Consider the following 14880-nt stretch of genomic DNA (forward strand, 5'->3'; position numbering starts at 1 on the left):
CTGTAGATAATCCCTTAATGGTTGTTAGAGTTCTATAAATAAAGTTCTTTGTTAATCTTTTGTAATCTGAGTTTGAGCGGGAGTGTTACTTCTCCGGGAAGCATTACAATATATATACATGATGATCTAGACCTATTTATCTTTTTAAAAGATTATATAGTTACAATATTTCCAAGATATGCGTTTAATTCGTTCATTTATCATATGACAAAATTTTTTCCTAATATCTCATTGTTCAGGGAGTATACAGATTCAAATGAACAACAATTATTGAAGCATTCTCAAAGCGTTCTACGGTCAATACTATATTGAAGTTAAAAATGTTATGTTATATATTGTTATATATCAGGCCATATATGTATATAGAATCATCCGATTAATAGAAATCGATGTATGCGCGAATGTGTACCTTTAAGTACACTCTGCTTCAATGATGATTCTGTTAACGTACTGATAAGAACGTACCAAAATGTTTTCTTTAAATAATTTCGCAATGATTTTATGAATTTATTATAAAAGACAAGTTCATTTAACTATAACACTGGTTTTCCTGATTACGATCAGTGAAACAGAGTATACTAGTGCAGTCATTGATAATATATCCTCTGATTATAAAAATGAGACTCGTACATAATATTGTGTATTACATATATGCATATATACAGTGCATATGTATATATGCATATACAATTGAATTAAATTATTATTACCATGCTATATTCCCATATAAGTAATTATAAGTTTGATTGCATACATACTTTGTATATATGTACATATACGTCAATGGATATTTAAATACATTGATATATATGTATACATATGTACATGTCAATTGGTGGTAAGTAATATTCTTAAAAAATATGTTTATAAATTAAATGATCGAGCACACGACGAAGTCAATGATTCTTTCAATATTTCCCATATTCAATAATCAATTAGGGAATAAAATGTATGTTAATTAAAAATTGCAGTGTTTTATCATTTAATGTTTAAACATCTTATTATATTGTTAATTTGTGTATTTCGAATTTAATTTTATGTTTAATATATACGTAATATAATGGCGCGCTTTACGATCACAGATTTTACGAATTATTTTTCACTACCATACAAAATAAGAATTATAAAGTTTCTATAAATCTAAGTTCTTTTTTTTACTTTTTATTTTTTAAATAGTATACCCAACAAACTTTACTAACTTAAATAGAAATTCAAAATTCTCGGGATTCTTTAAGGTACTGTTTTTTTTTTAAATTTTTGTTTATTTTGATCTTATTTTTTTATTAAGCGTATGGCGGGACAGAGCTATTCTAAGTTGTCAGTAATTTACTCCTTCGTAAATAATTATTTAATGGAAGCGTATAACTTTCGACACAAATATTTTTTGTTAAAATCGTAACTAGCAATGAGCTCAATTTAACAAATTTGACTTGGACAATGATATAGCAAGAGAATAGTTAAGAGTATTATCACACAGATATCTTAAATGACGTATAGACTTATACACGATATATAATACTTTAATAGTTACGACAAATGGCTCACTTTCTTTCTTTCTTTCTTTCTTTCTTTCTTTCTTTCTTTCCATAGATTTCATTTTCATCACATCAAAAACACGAACTAGAAATTTTTCTTTATATCCTTTTTTTTTCCTTTTCCTTTTTCTTTTTTGAATAAGCATTATTGATTATAATCAAGTAATGATACTTTCGCTACTAAGTTTTATACTGAACCTATTTCTAAAAATCAGTACTTTTCAAAGTAAACCATTACACGCACACATAATTAGATATTTTTCTTCTCACTTACAAACTCACTGTTTTCACACGAACGTTTTGAATCATCACGAGTCGAGTTTTCTGAATTATTATCCTTATATTTCTTTAATATTTTCCGACATTCTTGAGTGTTATCTACACTATTCTTGCTAGAAGCGGATTGTTCGTGAGCACCCAAATTAAACAATGTCGATTTCAACTCTGTTTCATTACGTTTAGATTGTTTTTGATCTAACGTCAATGGAGATACACCAACAGCACCATGAGTTGTTATCAGTGTACTCGGCGATTCATTCTGGTGAACAATGTCCTTTATCGATTCGTTATTTCGTGATTCTAAATTACTAACACTGATTTCGTTGGGATAAGCACTACGGGATTCATTATTATAAGCTACATTTTTATCTCCTAATAATATTCGATCATTACGTGCATCATTTTTACCATTTTTATCATTTTTCTCTACAGGCACCATGACTTCTTTAGATGTATAATCATCACTCTTGGTTCCAGTTGGCGAATCTTTTTCTTCAGCTATTCTCGGTAATTGTGTACTACCGCAAGCATTAGAAATACCAACGTTAGCTATATTAATCGATATTCCATGTGTTAATTTCGGATAATCGACCACATTTTTCTGTTCTGCGCACACTTTTTTCTCTCCTTTAATATCACTAATATCTTTACTCATTTCACAAGACTCTTCAAAACTTTCAGCATGAGACGTTTGAGCGATTGTCACACGTGGTGTTACTTTAACAACGGTATTTGCTAAGGGAGATATCGATGTTTTGTTTTCCGCTGAACGAGGATGTAATCTATCGGGGCTGAGAGCTCTCCTTAAAAGTGGTGACCCTGGTTCCGCTGATTTTGGACGTCCATATCCTTTTTTCTGGCTATTAGGTGCTGACAAACAGACACCTAAATAGTGAAAATAAATTCAACAATTTATTATATCATAGTACTGTCGATTTATGTTTAAAAATTTATAATAAAAGTATATAAAATCAATTTGGAGTAATACCTGGACTATATGATTGCGTAGTATTAGAGCTACCAGGTTGATGTCCAGTGGGAAATGCTAAGGGACTTGGGCTTCTCGTTGGACTAGCAGGGAGTGGCGAAGGACTGGGAGTTCTAGCTAGTGGAGATAAAGGTATATGTCCTACAGACTTTCTACGATTCGGAGAATGAATATTTTTTGCTGCGGTATGTAATTTATGTTTCAAACCGTGCAAAGTACTTGGTCTTTGATAATGCGATTGATTAGACAAATTTCCAATAGAAATATTAGAACCTGGTGAAGAGGAATTTGGACTTGAACATGGAGTTGAATTTCCTGTTGAATGATATGACTCTGAATTAGTACGATTTGCTGGTGGAGAAGGACTGCAGACGGATTTTGTACATGCACCATAATGAGGTGTAATATCTTGAGAACGTGTAAAGGATTGAAAAGATCGACTAGGGGTCACCATCGAAGGTGAACAAATTCCTGCAGCCATCTGAAATAATGTAGTATATTTAAAACGTATAAAATAATATATAATAATATTTTGCCTTATTCTTGTTTAAAAGCGTAGTATGTGTTTTGGTTGCGCGCATTTCTATAAAATGGACTCCCCTCCATATGTTAATAAAAATAAATTTATCTGTATATTTCAATTGTGTTATAAGAAGCTTTGGTATAAATATGAATTAAACAATGAATAACATATATTCAAGTGAATAAAAAAAAAAAAAAAAAGAAAAATAAATAAACCAACTGCCAGAAGGTATACAAAGCTAAAAAATGTATAAAAGAAATCATACCATAAGTGGAGGTTTGTTGTCACTGGACAGAATGGGTGCTGACAATGGACAATTGATACTTAATGGCTGCAATAAAACATAAAATGCACTTAACGTAACGAGTGTGTAGCTTGTATTATGTCGTTCGCTTTAATTTCTCTGGCACGTGTGCAAAAAAATATGCAGTGAAAACTAAGCGCTATGCTATTATTAAAATATATCTTAATGTTTTTTATGTGAAACATAAAAGTATTGCAGTATATATGTATAGTAATTAGACATAATGAACAAAAATAAATGATAACCCTCATGTATACCTGTTGCATTTCTACACTAGCACGTTTAGAACTTATTCGTTTAAAGAGAGATGTTTTTCGTTTCTTGTCAGAAAGCTCTCGTTTTTGTTTCCTTTGTTTATGAAAAGTTCTGCGCGCCATTTTACTCTGTGTGAGATCTCTTTTTCTACCGCCAGATTTAATACTGGTGTTTTCTAAAGGTGTACTACGTAAAGTAACGTGGTCACCGCTACTCAGCATTAATTGGAGAACTTGAGTGTGATATAACCCTTGTACTGGTTCTCCATTTATATGCGTTATCAGATCTCCTGGCCTTAAACCAGCTTCAAACGCTGGGCTCGATTGATCAACTGCCTACAGTTGGATATATATTTTCATATTTATCATTTTTCAATCGCGTATGGACAAATTTTAAATAATATATATTCTGAACGTACCATTACTAAATGATGCATAGTATAAAAATCACTATCACCATAATATACTCTGATGGTATGCACAGTGAAACCAAACCCACATGGTCCTCTTCTTATAATAATGGGAGGTTTCAAACTGGTTACAAGAGGACTCAATTCTCGACATGGAGATGTGTCTCTTGAGGAAGCAGTAGAAGATCCGCCAGGTGATTCAATAGACTGATTACTGACTATAGAGTCATCTAAAAGTTTAAATAATATCAATTAATAAATGTTATAATATTATACACTAATAAATAATATTAATAATTATTTAAAAAAATTAATTGCATAAAAAAGAGAACTATATGAAAATCATTATTTAGATACATACAAGTAAATTCACTGGTTGGTATTACCAGTGACAAACCACTAGTTGATGCAGACTTAATAACAGACCTTGACTTAGACTTATTGGTTGGTAAAATGGGAACTGCGCTATAAGATTCAAAGGAATCAGTACTGGAATTATGTTTATCTTCCAGGATTTCCTTATTTGCTGCTGTTAAATCCAATCTATAAACAAATAACATAAATAAGTAATTAATTTATTTAACGTTATATCAAATTATGATGATGAAAAGAGATGTAGGAAATTGGATCAGTGATTGCTGATTGATTCAGCATTTAATAATATATTAACTAATTATTGAAAATAAAATAATATAAGGAAATCATTATAGTCAAAATAAAATGGTATAAAAAAAATAAAAATTAGGGAAGGAAACTATTGATTTATGTGTATATTGGCAAGGATATAGGTCAAATGACTCACATGTGCTCATCATCAATAGGAATACTGAACCTGGGCAGCTTATCACGAGCATGTGTGTGACGTTTCCTTTGTATTTGTGGACTGATATCTTCAGATTCTGTTTGTGAAGAATCCGGAGTACTCAAATTAACAGAAGTATTTTCTGATTGAATATTTTTAACCACAGTCAATTGAGATTCGTTAGTACCACTAGAAATAGAACCAATAGATATGTTTGATTTTGTAGACCTATTTAGATTTTCGATACACGGAGCCGTCTTCACAGAAAGTAGCGTCCGATTTTTGTCTGAATTTTGACTTGTATCTAAGAGTTTGGGCGTAGTAGTAACAGTTGAAGTAACGCTTGTATTTGATGTAATAGAAAGTTGTGAGACTGTGCTTTCTAATTCAGTATGGAATGATTGCTTCTTAGAATCCGCTTCTGGCTCTATATTCGTTTGTTGTGGACGGCTTTGAGAAATTTTTCTTGATTGTGGAGAATACGAAGAAAATGATCCAAATAAAGGTGAATCATCAGTATCGTCTGTATCATCGCCTATATCATGATTATATCTATCCATACGAGCTAAAAAAATGATTTAAAGTAATTTATGTGATTTCATTAATATTCAAATATATATATAAAGTAATTTAAAATTGCATAAAATACTTTAGACATCTTACTATCAAAATAACTCGTATCCTCGTCATCAACTAATTGTGGTACAAATTCAGCTTTTTGTCTAAGAAGACTATTCCAATTAACACCATAAAAATAGGGATGGTCTTTAACTTCGTGCGGACCACTAGTTCCTAATCGATCTCTAGCACTTTGTTGTAATAATGCAGTGATGATATCCTTAGCTTCAGGATGAACTGGCCAATCATTTTCATCTGGCCATTCTATGTCATCTAAAAAAAAATATATAATGATATTAATATGTGTGAGACAAATGTTATTATTTACAAGTATTAATATTAACCATTAACAGTATGAGCAAACAGTTCTTCAGGTGTTTCACCAAAGAAAGGTACACAACCAATAAGAAATTCATAAAGTATAATTCCCATGGACCACCAATCAACAGGTTTTCCATATCCCTGTCTTAATATAACTTCTGGTGCAATATATTCAGGTGTGCCAAATACTTGTTTATCAGAAAATTGTCGAGTATCTCTATCTATGTATCCTTCATAAAGATTTGTTGCCACTATAAAATTAAATATATGCATTAAATTATTGCGAACAAAAAATAAAATATATATAAATATATATATATATATATATATATACAATTAATTAACTATATTGAAAAATTTACTTACGAGACATAAGTCCCATTTTGCTAAGACCAAAGTCTGTAAGTTTAATGTGACCCAATGCTGTAATAAGTAAACTATAACATGAAATTTTAATTAGTAAATGTAAAATAATTTAATTACTTTTTATGTATAGATCAAAGTTTATACAATTCAAATAATCATACTTGTCAGGTTTCAAATCCCTATGAACAATACCATAATTATGCAGGTATTCTACAGCCAAAACAGTCTCTGCAAAATAAAATCTTGCCATATCCGATGGAAGTGGACCAATAGTTTTTAAAAGATTAGCACAATCTCCACCCTCAACATATTCCATTACAAGACATAAATGTTTCTGAAAAGATATTAATAAACATTTGTATATCACTTATTACTTATAAAAATAATATTTTAACAATAGTTTTAATATTGCATAATATATATGATATTAAAATAAATAGTATACCTTCGTTTCAAAACTACAATACATAGATACCACAAAAGGATTATCTGTAAAACTCATGATATCTCTTTCAGCAAACACTTGTTCCACTTGATTACGGAGCATTAAATTATTTTTATTAATTTTCTTCATTGCAAATCTCTGTCTAGTCGTCTTTTCTTTAACTAAGTACACTGCTCCATATGCTCCATTACTTATAAGTTTGAGTACCTCATAATCACTTTCACAAGGAACACGTTGAGATTTATCTTCATCTTTATTAGGACTCGACGTTAATTGTAAGTTACTATCACTAGAACTTGCAGAATCTTCCAACTTGTTCAAATCTTCTTGTAATTCTGAAGAAAGATTATAGTAACAAGTATAATAATTATTTTCATTTAAGATAGAAGCATAATAATGATACAAATGAAGTAATTAATGTACCGGTTATTGGATCTCTATTCAAAGAAAGCTTATGAATAATATACTGAGGAATATCAGTTTTTACTCCTGCATTAAATTTAGCTTGACCCTCTGCTTGTTCGAGCAAATGGTAGAATTCTTCTGGATCGAATTCTAAACATTCTAATAATCGCGCAGGACGTGAGATCACTAATAAAAGTTTTTTAATTAAGCCAGTCAGTCGTGTTGCAGCTTCTAATGATTTTTCCTTCGTCTATAAAAATGAAACTTATTATTAACAATCACAAATTGTTTAAATAAATATCTATAATAAATAACATAGACATACCTCCATTAATAAATGTTCTAAATTTTCGCTCATTTCATAAAAATATCTTGTTGTTATCAATTTCTCTTGTGATTTTTGTAAACAATCTCTTGCCATTTCGATCACTTGATGATGAACAAAACGTAAAATTGGTAAAGAATCTGGGGTCATATGTGCCTTTACTTCACGTTCATCGATTTCTTTGTTTTCGTTAATAAAATTTGTCAAGCGTTCTTCCATTTGTTGTGTAGCCTAATTAAAACATACATCACATTATTAAATTAAATGATTTTATTAACCATTTTTGTATTATATATTACTTATTTCATAAATCATACTTTTGGAAATCGTTCCTTGTACAAAGTATTCATCATGACAATTTCACTATCAAGAACAGGTGACCGACTCGGACTACTGTAATTTCGAAATTATTACTTTATTAATAATATATTTTTTATATCAACGTATTATAATTTTATGTATATATTGAAATTAAATTCTAAGAATTATATTTGTCACGTAATTGTTACCTTAAGCTTCGTGACCGCGGTCGATGTAATGGCGATTTACGACCTTCTTCTTCAAGACTACCAGAAATAGTAGATATACTAGAACCAGGAAAACCTGGATGCGATGAACATGGTGTTCCAGGTTTAGAAAAGTGGCAGGAAAGCATGCGTAACTCATCTTTAGTTGGAATATTTGGTAATTGATGTAAACGTTCTTGACTCGAACATTGTGACTAAAAGAAAGCATAATATTTTTATATAATTTATATATGAATAAATACATATATTTTTAATTAATTTTTAGTACATGAAAATACATACTGAAACATTACTTGAACCAGGTGTTGTTCCGTAGCCGCTAGACGGTAAACTTGCAACTGACCATCTTCTACCATCACCAGTCCCTGTAGCACCCCCAATCCTAAAGTATGATTATCTTTGTATTACTATCTAATATGCAAACACTGAATTTATATTATATTAATAGTGTTCATTAATGAATGTAAGAATATATATTAATAAATAACACAATAACTATGCAACAAAATAATCAATTTATTGAATAAAAGAACAGAGAAAAACAGATGAGTTATATACCTTTTAACAGGAGCAAAAGCAAAATGTGGACTGGATGACATCCTAGGACTTTCTAGAGGACTGCCTACAATTGGGATGAAAGCTGTATTTGGAAATAATTCAAAAATTAATTAACTATTTTCTAAAAACAATGCAAATACAAAAAGAGAAAAGAAGATATAAAATATTATTTATTTTATCTATTCTACAAATAATGATACAATATTCTCTATAACTATAATTCTATCAAAATATAGACTCTTATTTCAAGAAATCTTTTGAAAGCAATATTTTTTCATTTTATACCATTTGACTATTATTAATAGCAATAAATATTGAAAGTAACCTATGCTTAACATACCCGATAAAGGTGAATGACAACGTGGTAGAGTAGGTGATGTTGTCGCAATGAATGATTTACGATGTGCTGCTTTAGCAGATCGACGAGGAATGTTTGGATCACGCTGTGTAGAGAAAAGATTCCATTAGATTAAATACAGATCTAACTAAAGAATAATAATAATAAGATGACTAACCATGTGAACTGACAAAGAAGGGGCTGATTTCCCAATAGCTGAATTCCGCATACGAACTAAATTTGATAATTCTCCGCTAACTACAAATGTTTTACATTAATATAATTAATTAGAAACTGTAAATATTGAAACCACATATAATATAATATAATATTAATAAGATTATAAAAGAAAATAATATTAACCTGGCCGAACAGGAGCCTCTTTACTTTCCACTTTAGATACTGTAGGACGATTACGTGTTTGATCAGTACTACAATTTGTTTCATCTGTTTCCATTTGATCAAATACAAGAACTCGTGCAGAATTACCGTGTGACCGTAAACGTGGTCTACTTGGTCTATTTCTACTTTGCTCCATAGTTGTAAAATTTTATTTTATTCAATTGTTGAAATTTAACTGTAAGCGAAGAACAACTTTTATATATCTCTGAGTATAAATATTGAATACGAGTATAAAAGAAGAAGAAAAATAATGAAAATAATAGAAAATAAATGTATTGCTAAACCAATAAAAAGGTTATTAAATTATATTTTATATTTATAAATTTGTCATTCAATTTCTTTTCAATATTATCTGTAGAAAGTACAAATAGATATTGTGAATCAATAAAAACTACACGAAACTAAACGATTTAGTAATTAATTTCTTTTTAACATAGATACATCTTTTTTAAATTCGTCAAACAATATTATAAAATTTATAACACATTAATAATAAGAGATGTGTATATTATTAAACACTTTACTTTATTATTAAAAACAATGCTAATTTAAATCATTGAGGAAAAATGTGCAAGTAAAAGAATGACAAATGATAAATAATACGGAATTAGATATTCATTTAATGAAAATTATGTACAATTCTATAAAAGAATACTAATTTGTCATTGACATAGTACAATGTTAACACAATGAACACGTAAGTTATTTTCCGACGTATAGAACAAGTACGAAATACATAAATGGTTGCAATCAACAACAACGATCGTTAACATAAAAAAATTACTGTATTATTTCAAATAGGGGTATTTGAATATAACTTTATGAAAAAATCTATAATAGAAAAAAGTTGAAGCTTCAAAACGTATACCAATAAAAAGTGAGACGAAGAATATTTGTGAAACGACAGGAACAGTGAATGTAATAAAGATAAAATCGTGTTAAATTTTGATTACCGGGAAGAAAGAATCATCCTTGTGAAGACAGCAGTCCATAAGATTAAGAAGGTGTTGTAGTTGCGAGACTAGATTTGCATTATTCTTGTTGACGAAAACATTAAACAAGAAATATGAAAGAACCGTAAATTTTGATTCATGATGGACGTATACAGAGAGCCTCACTCGTGCACGCGCAAATACATGCATCCATGGCCGCACTGTATGACACTTTACAATTGTATATAGTACAAGCATACTCTGTTCGTTTCTTGATGTTTGTCCTATACTTCCCTCTGTCGGACGCCATGTTGTGAAAAGTTACAACTACGTCAGGTGTTAAAACCAATTTTTCATTATACCTATAAATATATAGTAAAGATTTTATTATTTATTATTTTATTTATTTTTATTTATTTATATGTTTTACTTATATATTATACTTTAGTTTTAAATAATTCGTTAAATTTGTTTCAACACAAATTCTTTCAATATTAAATATATTATTCGTCTGATTTAATCATCTGTATGCATCTACTTATATACGTACATTTGTATCCGCCTATATCTAGCCGTTTATACTCGAGGTCAGATCTGTTTCTATATGTACGTACATAGAAATAGAAAATTGATTATATTTGAGGAAAATAATAGATAAGTGTAACCATTAGTCATGATAAATATGTATAATATTTAGTTATCATAAATTTTGCCTATTGATAAGTGTTTCTATTTTACTTAAGTTATTATTTACTAGTAAAAGTTGCACACTATTTTTGTTCTTGATTGATACATGTTAGAATATTTCTTGATCGATAACACTTAAATCATTAATTATTATTTGCAAAAATACATTAAGTATTAAAATGATTCGGTGTTTGGAATAAGATGTTTTTTTTCTTCAGACCATTTGTTTGAAAACATAACAAATTTTGTTTCGAATTAATGATATAAATAAATCGCTTTATTTAAATAGATCTATTATTATAATTTTAAATAGATCATTAACGTTAACGCAATTCAGGTTTGTAGTATATATCTTATGAGTTATTATTACCAAAGAATACAGAAGGACATAGAAGCTCACAAGTCTTCTTTTTTATCTACCGAGTTTCATTTTTGTTATAACTGGGACCACAAGTAGACCGTAGTAAATACAAAAAAGTACCGAAAAAAAGTTAGCATGGAACCTTAACAGTTTTCTATTGTTTTTTGTTTTCAATCAATTCCTTACTTTTTGTTTGTCCGTTTTTTTCCGGTTTTTCTAGCTCCAATATGATATTGGTCGTTTTTTTCATCTAGTGATTCTTTTTTTCTGTACCTGTTCAAAGACAATCGTTCTTAAGGATTAAACACCTTTAATTATTCATTAAAACAAAATATCTATAATAGATTTTTAATTGTTGTTTGATTTTAAATGTATATAGAATTTAATTACACATTCACTTTGTGTATTCTACTTACTATTAAAAGTTACTAGGAGATAAGCAAGTTTAAAATTTATTGAAATTCTAGTAACATTGCTTAGCATCATATCGGTAATAGTAGTGCTCTACCTTTATCTTATCTGCCGTCGGTAACGGCAGTTTTCTACTTTTAAAATATCGACAGTCGGAATTGCAGTTTTCTACTTTTAGTAGATCGACCGTCGGTAATAGTATATTTCAAATTTATTTTACTCTACGTCGGTAATACTTTATATATGAGATTACCGACGGTCTATAATATTTAAAGAAGAAAACTACTGTTACCAACGTTAGATAAGATAAAGGTAGAACATTACTATACCGATATGGTGTCTAGCTGGCCTGGCACTAAAAAGCTTTTGCGAATATTTTTTTCAGGTCGATGCGCTACTAAAGTAGCTTACTTATTTACTGTTTTATTAAAATAATCGTCTTCATAATCATTCATATTTAAGTGAAATGTTAAAGTTTAAGTATGTAGAATATATTTTTAAGAAAAATTATAATTTTAAACCATTTAGATAGTAAAGTACTGCTTTTATATAAGGTAACTGTTTAATAACAGACTTCGCATTAACTTCTATTATGTTTTATTATTATTATTAATATCGCGACAGTTGCATAATCCATCTGAAGAAGATATACATAAAAAATAAAGCGAATAAAAAGATGTTAATCAATTAGGGCTAACAATTTATTTTAAATAGCACAACCATCAACTCTTTGTGCTAAGCTGTTTTGTGATTGTAAAAAAAGACTATACTATATAATTGCATACAAAAAATAGATTATTTTTTGTTTTTGTTCTTCAGTTCTAAAGAAATATTGTTTATGAATTTATACACAAACATAACATATATTATATGAATATAGTGAAAACAACTATTTTATAATTTATATAATCTCTCTCTCTCTCTCTCTTTTTCTCTGTAATTATTTTGTAGTTTTGTTTATTTTTACAGTAATATTTCAATATGCTCTGGATACAAAAAGCAATGCAACTTCGGTGTATACAATTTTGTAAAGTCAAATCTATGATTAGTATAATTTCAAGTCGTCAATCTACTAGATATTCTAAAATTTGTGCATTACGTACAGAAGTATCTCTAAAACAATTTAAAAATATAAATTATCAAAAGATATGTGATTTTCATACAACATCTAAGTTATATGTACCACCATTTCTTGCTATCATTTTACGTCCAATTTTGAGATTGAGTGCTTTTTTACTCGGACGTGGCATTAAACAATGGTGGCAAAAAAAATCTACAAAAGAAAAAGAACAGTATAAAATATTGTTTAAAGAAAACAGAAACATGTTTTTAGGTAAATGAATTAATATATTCTGTTAAAATAACATTAATAATATTATATAGATCAATTTCTTATTTATAATTTTCTAGGATCTTTAAGTCTATTATGCTTAATATTTATTTTGTACTATTTAACACACCTTGAAACTGATCCAATAACTAAACGAAAGAGATTTATAATATTTAATAAGAAAGAACAAAGTGTATTAGGCAAATTAATTCTTGAAATGGTGAGATTCATATATTATATATATATATATATATATATATTTTATTATATGTTTAATTGTAAACGTAATTAACAAGATACTTTACTGAAATTATATTGTATTTTATTTTTTTTTTTAGCATTTAGAAGAACATAGGGGATCGTTGGTATCATACAATCATCCTGCATATAAAAGATTAATTAAAATTATAAGAAATATATTGAACAAAAATAAAGATTTGAATGGTGTTAATGAAAAAGATTGGACATTAACTATCGTTGATTCTCCTATAAGAAATGCATATGTTTTACCTGCACGTATCAAAGAAAAGAATGTCTAATATTTCAGTTAAATATTCTTGTCATTTTAAATTAAATCATTTTTAGGGAAAAAATATATTCTTCTTCTTGGGTGTTTTGGATATTATTGATAATGATGATCAATTAAGTATTATACTTGCCCATGAAATGGCCCATGAATTGCTATTGCATCCGGTAATTAATAGAAAAATAAGAAATCATTTCTAATTTTAATTCCATTATTTGAAGTTTTAAAGTAATATTGTTTCTATTGTATTAATAGATTGAACAATTTTCGCATAGTTTATTAATAGACGTCTTAATGGTAATTCCTATTTTATTACTTTGGGCATGTTTTCCTGATGTATTAGCTTTTCTTTCGCAAATAATTGGACAACATATTATAAATCTTTTACATAATTTACCATTTAGTAGAGCATTGGAAAATGAAGCTGATCTTGTGGGATTAGGATTAGCTGCAAGAGTAAGTCATTTTGTTAAGTTTATTCCAATCTTATAGACGTATAACGTATCATATGAAATTTGTAAAATATAGAAAATATGAATTTTTCAAGGCTTGCGTAGATGTACGCGAAGCAGTTGTGTTTTGGGGTATTATGAGAACACTTTCAGAAATGAATTTAGCAATGGATGTTGTACCTTGGTTATCAACACATCCTGCTCACGGAGACAGAGAACAAAATTTGAATAACAAATTACCAAAGGCAATAGAATTAAGGAACTTATCTGGTGTATGTTTATAACAATTATTATTTTATATCAATAAGGCAAATTGAATCATTCTTTTCTCGATGTAAAATTAATTGCATCGTGTTTCAGTGTCCAAAATTAAGTCCAATTGATCCAAGAACTAAATTTTACGAACGTACTATGAAAGATCACGAATATTATTTTAAACGGAGAGGAATAATACCAACGTAATATACGTAAAATGCAAACATTATAGAAGAGTATAATATAGTCTGTAAGAAACAAATGTATTATAACTCGCGAGCAATATATTATTTTTATAAAATAGTTTTTTTCCAAGTAATCAATCAAATATTTTTAATTAGAAAGAATAAATATTGTTATCTTGGGTGATTTCTAATAATTATTGCAATCTAAAACTTCATATTATAAATTTTTGTATTAAACACATTGCATAACTTATATGTACAAGTATATTATATCAAAGTAAAAATGCAATTTTATATATATATAAATGGTATCATATATTTATATTTACAATATTAACAGTG

The 14880-nt window shown here is 28.5% G+C and overlaps 2 protein-coding genes across 7 annotated transcripts in view; one reads left to right on the plus strand and one right to left on the minus strand.

The window, feature by feature from the left end:
* The window catches only part of LOC106788115 (metalloendopeptidase OMA1, mitochondrial-like), a 212597-nt gene extending 197916 nt beyond the window's left edge, over window positions 1-14681 (plus strand). The window contains exons 1-8 of one of the 3 annotated variants that reach the window (XM_014751092.1): window positions 12169-12344; window positions 12760-13123; window positions 13201-13340; window positions 13459-13632; window positions 13706-13813; window positions 13902-14102; window positions 14194-14370; window positions 14459-14681. In XM_014751092.1, coding sequence (XP_014606578.1) covers window positions 12772-13123; window positions 13201-13340; window positions 13459-13632; window positions 13706-13813; window positions 13902-14102; window positions 14194-14370; window positions 14459-14560 — 1254 coding nt within the window. In that variant the 5' untranslated portion in view covers window positions 12169-12344; window positions 12760-12771 and the 3' untranslated portion in view covers window positions 14561-14681. Of the gene's footprint in view, window positions 1-12168; window positions 12345-12757; window positions 13124-13200; window positions 13341-13458; window positions 13633-13705; window positions 13814-13901; window positions 14103-14193; window positions 14371-14458 lie in introns of those variants that run through there. The other 2 variants (XM_014751094.1, XM_014751093.1) reach the window with 2 other exon arrangements.
* LOC106788104 (microtubule-associated serine/threonine-protein kinase 3) lies at window positions 169-10676 on the minus strand. 4 transcript variants are annotated; one of them, XM_014751057.1, is made up of 22 exons: window positions 10353-10676; window positions 9361-9574; window positions 9176-9255; window positions 9001-9103; window positions 8661-8724; window positions 8385-8484; window positions 8085-8296; window positions 7893-7968; window positions 7576-7806; window positions 7269-7500; window positions 6846-7180; window positions 6562-6734; window positions 6401-6471; window positions 6058-6285; window positions 5759-5986; window positions 5096-5660; window positions 4655-4836; window positions 4303-4523; window positions 3887-4219; window positions 3591-3656; window positions 2803-3283; window positions 169-2699 (listed from the first exon to the last, which is right to left on the minus strand). In XM_014751057.1, the coding sequence occupies exons 2-22, from the start codon at window positions 9533-9535 to the stop codon at window positions 1786-1788; spliced, it is 5070 nt and encodes a 1689-aa protein (XP_014606543.1). In that variant the 5' UTR covers window positions 9536-9574; window positions 10353-10676; the 3' UTR covers window positions 169-1785. The 4 variants fall into 4 exon arrangements, with proteins under 4 accessions (XP_014606543.1, XP_014606542.1, XP_014606544.1 ...); XM_014751056.1 differs by having other exon boundaries at window positions 8661-8742; window positions 10353-10675; XM_014751058.1 differs by having other exon boundaries at window positions 5126-5660; window positions 8661-8742; window positions 10353-10674.
* Window positions 14682-14880: the final 199 nt, after the last annotated feature.

This window comes from Polistes canadensis, unplaced genomic scaffold (assembly GCF_001313835.1).
Source record: "Polistes canadensis isolate GaletaPanama2010 unplaced genomic scaffold, ASM131383v1 scaffold_126, whole genome shotgun sequence".
In the NCBI taxonomy this organism is placed as follows: Eukaryota; Metazoa; Arthropoda; class Insecta; order Hymenoptera; family Vespidae; genus Polistes; species Polistes canadensis.

Coding starts and splice junctions, on each gene's coding strand:
- LOC106788104 (XM_014751056.1), bottom strand. CDS start 9,535: ATGGAGCAAAGTAGAAATAGACCAAGTAGACCACGTTTACGGTCACAC. Junction 9,104..9,175: donor CTTCTTTGTCAGTTCACATG/GTTAGTCATCTT, acceptor TTCTCTACACAG/CGTGATCCAAACATTCCTCG. Junction 6,472..6,561: donor AGGGATTTGAAACCTGACAA/GTATGATTATTT, acceptor TTCATGTTATAG/TTTACTTATTACAGCATTGG.